The following is a 9,603-nucleotide window of genomic DNA, read 5'->3' as shown; positions in this document are numbered from 1 at the left end:
ATAGGAATGGGCCTTTTTCAAGCAGAACAATGTTTCAGAGAAAACTCCCAGGATTCCATCGGCCCTCTCTAATATTTCGCTCCATTGGGAGCGCTGTTGGGCATTTTTCCCAACACCGAAAGCAGACTGCATGTGTCCACTCTCCACCCTCCACCTTGGCCCTGACCCAGGCCTCTCTCCGGGCCCACAGCACTTCACTGGGGCACTCAGCCAGAGAGCACCTTTAAAGGGCTAATAAGGGCTGTGACTAGGCCCCCTGGAGTGTGAGCAAGGCAGAGGGTCAGCATTTCGGGGAGCAGGACAAGGACCCGGAGCTTCCCTGTAGCCACACTTGTGCCCCACTGACTGGTGGCCTTCCCTCCCTCCTGCCACCAGATTGCCGGGGCAATGGCAAGAGGGATGGTTTGGTGTTGGCTCAGGGGGTCAAGAGGAGTTTTGCATCTGCCATTAATAATAACAAGAGGAGTAACACCCGCCACATGTGTCACACTGCCCGCGTTGGAAAACGTGCTCATGGACGCTCTGTTGCCAGGTCTGTCCATAACTTACAGGTGCAGGAGCCAGTGCCCAAGGAACGAGGGGACATTCAGTCAGTGACAGAGTTCAAGATAAAACCTGAGTCCTCTGAGTCCCCATCACCTTGCAGTCGACATTGCACAGCTATTTCTCACTAGTGAGCCAAGCCCTCCCCTGCCTCCTCAGATCCGATCAGCACACCTCAAAGATGTTTGGAAGCTAAAGTCAAACCTGATGGGGGTCCCCCTGAAACACTGGGGAATCCCATCCCCCAGCATGTCTGCGTTGGGCCTGGACAGAGCCAGCATTGTGCGTGGTTCTGCTAAAGAGACCACAGCTGACAGGCCCTGGGGAGGGGCAGTGCTTCGTGCCCAAGTACTCACCAGGGGCCTCTGACCAGCAAACCATATCCCCCCATCCTTCCCCTATGCACTGGCCCCATAGGCACTTGCTCTGTAAGCTGCAGAGATCACAGGGACAAGGCTTAATGAGCCATTTCCCACAGAACCCTGACGCACACACATCAGCCCCTCCTGGCTCTCTTTGATGCCCTGCCTTGGGTTTTTGTTTGCTCCATTTTCCTGAGTTTTATATCCCTTCTCATGGGTGATCCAGATCTCTGCGAGCTACCTGAATTCATTTTGATATCAAGGTGGAATCTAAAACCTTAGTAAGCGAACTACCAAATCCGGCCCACTGCCTACTTTTGTAAATAAAATTTCATTGGAATATAGTGACACTGGTTAATTTCTGTATTGTTATGGCTAGTTTCATGCTGCAAGGCAGATCTGAGAAGTTGACAGAATCCCTGTGGCCCAGGAAGCCAAAAAAAATTACTATCTGGCCCTTTAAGAAAAAGTTTGCCGCTGCTAAACAGGGCGCCCGCCATGCTCAGAGCTTTCCAGCAGGTGGGCAGGAGCCCAGGAAACCAGCCAATAAATAGAAGAGGTGAGCCCAGTCCGTAGAAATTGAGAGGGAGCTTGTTGGGGAAGGTGTTCAGTGCGGCCTCGCCAAGAAGATGAACAAGGCCCAAGAGGGTGTACAGGGCCCGGGCAGGCGACGTGGAAGAGAGGGACTCCGTGCTCCTAGGTCCTGCACGACCCTACAGGCAGCTGTGGCCGAGCAAGGGGCCAGGCAGGAAGGAAGTGTCTCACAGCTGCAGCATTTCTGTTTTCCTGGAAAACCAAGAGACCTGCCTATTCTTCCCAAGCTACTCAGTAGAGGCCAACCTTGTTGTCTGCCTTGTCCCGTGCAGGACTTCGGAGAGGACGACTCCTTGTATATCACCAAGGTGACCACCATCCACATGGGCAATTACACCTGCCACGCCTCCGGCCACGAGAAGCTGTTCCAGACCCACGTCCTGCAGGTGAATGGTTAGTAAATGGCTCCATGCACATCGTCCCCTCAAAGTGTCCCCAAAATGCTGCTCAGAACAACCCTCCCCCTCCCCTGTAGTCTGTCTTATTAAAGAAGTGTCTGACCCCAAACTACTCCATCCTTTTCATAAGTAAAGGGGAGCAGTGGGGAAAGGGTGACGTCTGCCAACTAAGTTCCATGTTTGGCTTCACCCAGTGCCCCCTCTGATGAATCCTGGTACAAGGGGGTGAGTCACTTAGGCAAGTCACACTCGGCAGCTGATGCTGAAGCAGTGTGCCCTATAGGCGACATGGCAGCAATGGTGAGCTGCTATGATCTTGGCTCCAGTGAGAAGCGGAACTAAAACCCACCATTCAGTTTCCAGGTGGTACGGACATGTGTCACTTGTGCAATTGGGAGACACTGTTTCCTCCAAAAGAGGCTGGTTCCCATCTCCCTCCCTAAGGGGCTCAGCGAGCCTCTGCTGGGGCCAAGCCTAGCCTGAACCTAAGCAGGTTTGGGAGGCTCTCTGTGCTTCCCACAGGCCCCTATGTTGCCAGGATTGCCAGGAACTGGGAAGAAATAACCCCTCCTGGTGACAGTATCGCCAATTACAGCAGCCTGTGTTCTCAGCACTCACTGTAGCCAGTCCTGTGTTTACACGGCGTTGCACGGACTCTCCCAGTTGGCGTGTTTTAACCCGCCTTGTGAATGAGTCTCTGGGTAAGGTCACTTGCCTGGGGTTGCAGCACTGGCAGGTGTTGCTCTAGACCCACGACCCAGTGCCCTAATCTGGCCACTCCAGCCATCAGAACAAACAAGCCATTGTCTCTCCACAGTGCATGGCAGATCAGCACCCCAGGGAAATCAGACTCAGCCAGCCAAGCCCAGCTGGGCCTCATTTTGATCATCTACCAGGCTGAGCAGGTGTTTACACATCAGGGAATAGTGTGGAAGCTCCTGTTAGCCCCAGAGCCTTTGAGCCAGCTGGTGTTCAGGGCTTCTGCTCTGAGATAAAGTGAGCAAGGTGTCAAGAATAAGGCTCAATTTTGCTTACCTCTGGCATCCAGGGTGACGAGCCATTTAAGGACAACTGGGTGAGCTCGGCTTGTCTGTGCATTCACCCTAAGGGATGTTTTAGGGATTTTTATACTTATACGTACTAAGCCATATTTTATTATTTCCTTTGAGCTGGGATATACTTAATCCTTTGGAGTTTCATGGTTGTGCTTGTTGGCTTGAAGCCAGGCCTACAATGAGGTCTCTGGATTTCACCAGCAATAACCCAGGGGTTCTTAGTTAGAACTCCCGCCGGGTGAGCCACCCAGGCTGGGATTCAGAGGCCAGTGTAGTGTGCAGCCAGCAGGCAGTGTCCAGGGGCCACTCCAGGGGCGGGACATGTGCTCTGCAGTGTGAAGAGGGCTTTACCATCTAAAACTAGCAAAGGCTAGCTGGCAACAGACAGTGTTTGAGAATGTTTGGTTGAACTCTACGTGGTTTGCCCCGGAGCCCTCAGGCCCTCAAACAAAGCCAGAAATGGGAAATAATTAATGTTCCCAGGCGCGCAGTTCAACCCTTCATATCCTGCTCACCCTTCACATGAATTGCCCCTCTATTCCCTCCAAAGCAAGTCTGTGAGGAGGGGAAGGGAGCCACCTTCTGAGGAATGCACAGGTGAGAGCCTGTACAGGTGAGCCTGGGCTTCTGGAGGAGACTCTGTGGTCTTAAATGCCTTAGCACATTAAGTGGCAAGTCCATGGTGCTCAGAGGGCCCTCTGCCCTGATTTCTGCCAGAGCTCTGGGGCTGAGCTGGTGATGTGGATGAGCTAATTCCTCCCAGTGCCAAAGCCAGGCCCATAATCACCCTGAGGTGCTGCTGGGCTCAGAGTAGAAAACAGGCCCCGCCTACCAGGTGGGAAGTAGACCACGCAGCTGGCGCTGTAGAATTCTATTCCAGCCTTCCCTCCCCGCTCTCCTCTTTCTCCCTCCTCCTCCCCCCATTGGCCCAGCAATGGCTCAATCTACACTGAAGAGCTGCTCTTGGCCCTGGAGGAGTCTAAACAGAGCAAAACCTTCCCACTGAGATTTAAACAGAGGCCATTTGAGATCCATTTCCTAATTGCTTAGAGATTTCAGACTTCTCTTCCAGCTAAAGTACTATCAATAGAGTTAGAGGAAACACACTGGGACCTCTTTATTTTCTACCTCATTAAATCAGCTCACTATGCTTGGCTCAGTGACAGCTGAACTAAGCCATTCAGGTGACCCTAGCTCCAGAAGCCCCTGAAGTCCCCGGGCTGGGCTGACTCCCAGGCACTTGGGGCTGGCATTTGGATCCATTAAGTAGCTCCCTCATGGGAGCATTATGCTAATGTAAGCCTGATGTCGCCTGCTGACCTGGGAACAAGATGGGAGGTGTTCAAAGTATTCCAGAAGTTCAGCTTGCTGCGTTGGACTGAGAGGGAAACGAGTCGAATCTGTGGGAAGATGGTGATGCAGGACACGCAAAGTTCCCTGAGTGGACATTTTTAATTCTCTTGCCTCCTCCCTACCTTAATAGGAAGATGTCGTTGAAACTAGAATGGTCTGAAAGAAACAATTGCAATAGGAACACTCACTGAATTCATGCCATGCATCATCTCTGTTTCAGATGAGGAGCCTGGGTCTCAGAGAGCAAGTGGTTTTCCCAGGACCCCCAGCCCTATAATTAGTAACTGCAGGACAGAGCTTAACGCCAAAGCCCAGGCTCTTGACCCCTGCCCTCCCCTCCTGCTGGGGCATGGTGTTATTGCTATTGGAGAATCCAGATGTGGGATGCAAGGGCAGTCAGCGGGTCATGTCAAGCTGCTGTGGGCTGCACACTATGCGGCACAGGGCACAGGAACCCTGCCTTGTTTATCTCTTTCCTGGGTTCAACTCAGACTGATCGGAAGCAGCTGGCCTATTGAGAATCTGAGGGAAAACCCACAGCAGTGATCATAAGGCCCAGCGCCTGCTCTTGGCAAGAATGGTGAGCTGCGTGGCTTGGTGTCATCCAGCCCCAGGTGGGGCTCAACAGGTGACTGCACAGACTCCCAGTGCTACTCTGGCTCCCAGGAGGCTGAGTCATTGCAGAAGGCTCACAGAGGCAATAGGCATGGGGAGCTTTGCAGGCTGCAACATGGTGCCAAAGGGTGTAACTTCCTGGTAGGAAGACCTAGGAGGCTGAGGAGGCACTGCTGGTGCTCGCACTGCCTTCCTGCCTTCCTAAGGAGTCGCATGAGGAAGGAGTGAGAAGGCAGTAACAAATTCATCTGGGGTATTTGTTCCTTTCCATCCATCACAAGCATGAGTCAAAAGCATGAAACATGGCCCTGAGCAGCTTGAGTAGAAGTCGGTGCACTTGCCCAGCATAGTCGTTGGAGGTCCCTTTGGTCCCCTCTTGGCATGGCAGATGGTCTGTGGCTTACTGAGCTGAAGCAGTGGCCTGGACGTGTAGATGGGGCGATATTCTGGTCCTCCAGCTAGCTTCTCCTCGGAGGAAAAACAGGAAGGGGAGAATGCTGGAGGGAGGAGAGGGGAGGGTCCAGAAGACTCCGAGTGAATGGCAGATGTGCTCAGGCATTAATGTGTGGCTTGTGGTTCCAAGAGACAGAGACCACTCCTGGGAACAGGAGCTGGGCTAGAGCTGTTCCATCTGAGGCACAGGGCAGACCCAAGCTGGCAACACCTCTGTCAAATGGTCAAGAATGAACTCTGAGCCAGACAGGCCTGGGTTCAAGTCCTGATGCCGGTACCTTCTTAAGACAAGTAAACTCACCTGTAAAGTGAGAATAACAATAGCACTTCCTGCCTTATAGGCCTGATGGGATATTTGGAAAATGCCTGGCACAGATATAGTTCAAAGTCCAAGGTGGGACAGATATGGGGGAGATTTTGGTTCGTCTCAAGCAGTATTTAACTGTGGTTGTGGACACAGGTCCTCTGAGCTGGTGACCTCTCAGAGAGCCTCCGGATAGGAAAATCAAGACCCAGAGAAATTTACTAAACCAGGAATAAAATGTAGACTTTTTCTCCCTGGAACTGCCCCAGTCCCTGGTGGCAGGAGCGGGACCCTGTACACAGGCTGGGCCACCATCTCCTGAAGCTTCTCCATTCGTGACTCTGCCTTGACTCTGCCTTGGTGGCTAAAGGAAACCCTTGCAGGCAACTACTACCTCCCTTGAATTATTGGTCTAACGCCCCCACAGACCAGGCCTCCCAGAGATGAGGCCCAAATACTGACATGATTTATAACTTCATGCAAACCTCCTGCATTGCTCTCATAGGAAGGGACGATAACTTTGGCATAAATGATTAATCCATTAAATTAAAAACACCCTCGACCTCCCCATAGTTCAGACAAGTAGTGATTCATCCCCCAAAACAATAATCATCTCCTGGATCTGTTTATTACTCCAGCTGGTAATTTCGTGAATGTGCCTCTTACTTAGGACATATTTATGCTGCCTGGCACCTCAGAAGTGATCGATGTTTCCCAAAGAGAATGTTATGTATTCAAACATTTTCAGTGGAAGGTTTTGCAAAAAAAAAAAAAAAGAAGGTGTTTACGTAGGATATATTAATTTCAAATGAATTTTAGTGTGAGGATTATACAAAAACATAGCGGAAATCAGAGCCAAAGAAAAACAGTTGCATCTTTGCCTTGTTGCTGGCAGACAGATGTGTCTCCACCCATTTCCCTCACCCCTTCCACCAGGGCAGGTAGACGCTTTACCTGCCCGGGGTTCCCCTCAGGCTCTCCCTGTCCTGACAGGAGGCTGGGTCTAGACCCCTGGTTCCAATAGGAGCTGTAGTTTCTACACCAAGTAAGCAGGTGCTCTCTGAGCCTGGGGCCTGTTCTACCTCACTGTAGGCTCAGTGGTGCCGCATCACACACAGAGGGGACAGTTGGGTCCTGGAGGCAGTGGGTGAGCTCCTGCCCAACTGCTGGGGTGACTTGGTTTTTATTTTAACTTCCTTGTGCCAGTTTTCCCCTTAGCGAGTGGTGAGGTCAGGGCAAGATGGGCTTCTCAGTGGAGCTTCTTGGTGCTTTGGGGTTCGCCTTCCATAGGCAAGACCCAGGGGCCCACTGGGTCCACACTAGCCCAGGGGGCCTAGGACTCTCCGCGGGGCCCCCTTCCATTGCTGCTGGCCTGGCTGTGGTCCTTCAGTCTCCTCCACCCCAACCCTTTGGGAAGAATAGGAGAGGCCTGAGCCACCAGGCACCAAGGGGCAGCAGCAAAATCCCCGTCTTCATGGCGGAACAAGTCAAAGGGTGAACAGTACTAAGGAAGACAGCTTAAAAACAGCAGGGGATACGGAGAGTCAGGTAAAAGCTGGGAATCTTAGCTGGGATGGCAAGTGAGAGCCTTACTGACAAGGTGACATTAGTGTCAACTTTCTGGGAAAGCAAAGGTGCCTCCAAAGAATGTGTGAGCAACAAGAGGGGTAGAGTAGCCACTTTCCGAGATGAGGAGGAGGGTGGAGGAGAAGGTTCAGAGCTCGTGGGACATGATACAGGTGAGGTGATGTACAGCCTATTAGGTATCCAAGACTGGAGCAAAGGGAGTAGTTTGGCTGGCTATGTGAATCCCAGATGCCTCGTAAGGTGGATGCTATTTAAAGTCAGTGAGCTCGGGTCAATCACATAAGGAATGAGGGTAGAAAATGTCCAATGACCAATGCTGCAGCATTTAGAGCCTGGGAGATGAGAAAAATCAGCAAGGAGGACAGAGAAGGAAAACTAAGAGTGTGGTGTTGGGAGCCAAGGAGGTAATGTGGTCAGCTGTGCCACATGCTCAGACGGGTCAAGGAGGAGGAGGACAGAAAAATGACTGTTGCATCAGGGTCCACTGTGGGGGTCACTGACTTGGAAAAGAGCGGTTTCAGTGGCATGTGGGGTGAAGTCTGCCTGGAACTGGCTCAAGAGGGAGTCAGGAGAGAAGTTAGAGCCATTCATTGAGTATGGTCAACTTTTCAGGGTGTTTTCAAGAAGAAAAATGGGATAGTTGGGGAAAGAAGTTGGGATAAAAAAAGGTTGGTTGGTTTTTGTTTTTTTTTCCCAAGATGTAAATTAACAGTATTTTATGGACTGATAGGGTTGATCCAGTAGAAAGGAGGGAACTGTTTTGGGAGTGAGAGAAGGCCTGGGGAGATGTTGTAGAGGGGGTGTGGGGGAGTGTCGGGGGAGGGGGTGGAATCTAACCATGAGGCTGGCACGATGTGACACTCCAAATGGCATTTTTCTGGAGAAGGGAAAGAGAATGGTCTGCAGTGGCAATGAGGGACAGAGGACACTGGCCCCACCTCCCAGCCCTGGGGGAGGGAGGAAGTGCGAGGGGAAGGGAGGGAGGAAGAAGAGAGCGGGCAGGGAGAGGAAAAGAGAGAAAGTGAGCCACTTTACAGGCTGCAGGAGAAGCAGTGTTATCAGGTTTCCATCTGAGCCAGAAAGAACTTTCATAGAAGAGTTTGAGAATATATGACATTTTGCTGAGAGCAGAACACGAGTTCCAGAAGGCACAGTGGAAGGTTTTAGGGATGAGGGAGGCAACAGAGGCCTAGGCTTCTTGAGGAGACTGGCATGACCCTGAATAAGGGGTGTGAGGGAAAGAGCCCCAGGATCCTCAGTGGAGACTTGGGGCAAGTCTCCGGAGAAGGGGTATGGGAGGTGGAGCATAGCCAGGTCTGAGCACGCACCCTTTTTAATCAGGCGGCTGGGGGAATGGGGCCGGAGAATGAGTGGCCTTAGCCCTCAGAGTGACTTTGGCTCATGGATTTCTCAGGGCCAGCAGAGGGTGCCTCTCACTCTGACTGTATGTGAGCAGTCTTTTAACCCCTGCGCATGAAGGTCTCTGTGTCTTGCATTTGGTAGATGGTCATATTTTTTCCGTTTTTATTTTTCAGTTGACATTCAGTATTATTTTATATTAGTTTCAGGTGTACAGCATAGTGGTTAGACATTTGTATAATTTCCAAAGTGATGCCCCGATTAGCCTAGTACCCACCTGGCACTATACATAGTTATTACACTATTATTGACCGTATTCCCTGTGCTGTACTCTACATCCCTGTGACTACTTGGTGACTGTCAATTTGTACTTCTTAATCTCTTCCCCCTTTTCACCCAGTCTCCCAACACCCCTCCCATCTGGCAACCATCAGCTTCTCTGTATCTATGAGTTTCTGTTTGCTTATTTTGTTCTTTAGATTCCACATGTAAGTGAAATCGTATGATATGTGTCTTTCTCAGTGATTTATTTCACTTAGCATAATACTCTCTAGGCCCATCCATGTCATTGCTAATGGTAAGATTTCTCTTTTATGGCTGAGCAATATTCCATTGTTTATATGTACCACCTCTTCTTTATCCATTCTATTGATGGGGACTTAGGTTGTTTCCATAATTCGGCTATTGTATATACTGCTGCAATGAACATAGGGATGCATATGTCTTTTTGAATTAATGTTTTGGATGTCTTCAAATAAATATCCAGAAGTAGAATTGCTGGTTCATATGGTAGTTCATTTTTAATTTTTTAAAGAACCTCCAAACTGCTTTCCATAGTGGCCGCACCAATTTGCAATCCCACCGACGGTGCACGAGGGTTCCCTTTTTTCCACATCTTCCCCAACACTTGTTTGTTGATTTGTTGATGATAGCGATTCTGACATGTGTGAGATGATATCTCATTGTGGTTTTAATTTGCA

General features: G+C 50.6%; 1 protein-coding gene across 1 annotated transcript in view; it reads left to right on the top strand.

The window, feature by feature from the left end:
- The window catches only part of FSTL4 (follistatin like 4), a 362,076-nt gene that overhangs the window by 312,313 nt on the left and 40,160 nt on the right, over positions 1 to 9,603 (top strand). The window contains exon 7 of the mRNA XM_011362303.1: positions 1,772 to 1,892. Within this exon, the coding sequence (XP_011360605.1) occupies positions 1,772 to 1,892 (121 nt within the window). The remainder of the gene's footprint in view (positions 1 to 1,771; positions 1,893 to 9,603) is intronic.

Source organism: Pteropus vampyrus, unplaced genomic scaffold (genome assembly GCF_000151845.1).
Source record: "Pteropus vampyrus isolate Shadow unplaced genomic scaffold, Pvam_2.0 Scaffold74, whole genome shotgun sequence".
Taxonomy (NCBI): domain Eukaryota; kingdom Metazoa; phylum Chordata; class Mammalia; order Chiroptera; family Pteropodidae; genus Pteropus; species Pteropus vampyrus.
Note: the sequence above shows the minus strand (reverse complement) of the source record. Positions and strands in the feature narration are given on the sequence as shown.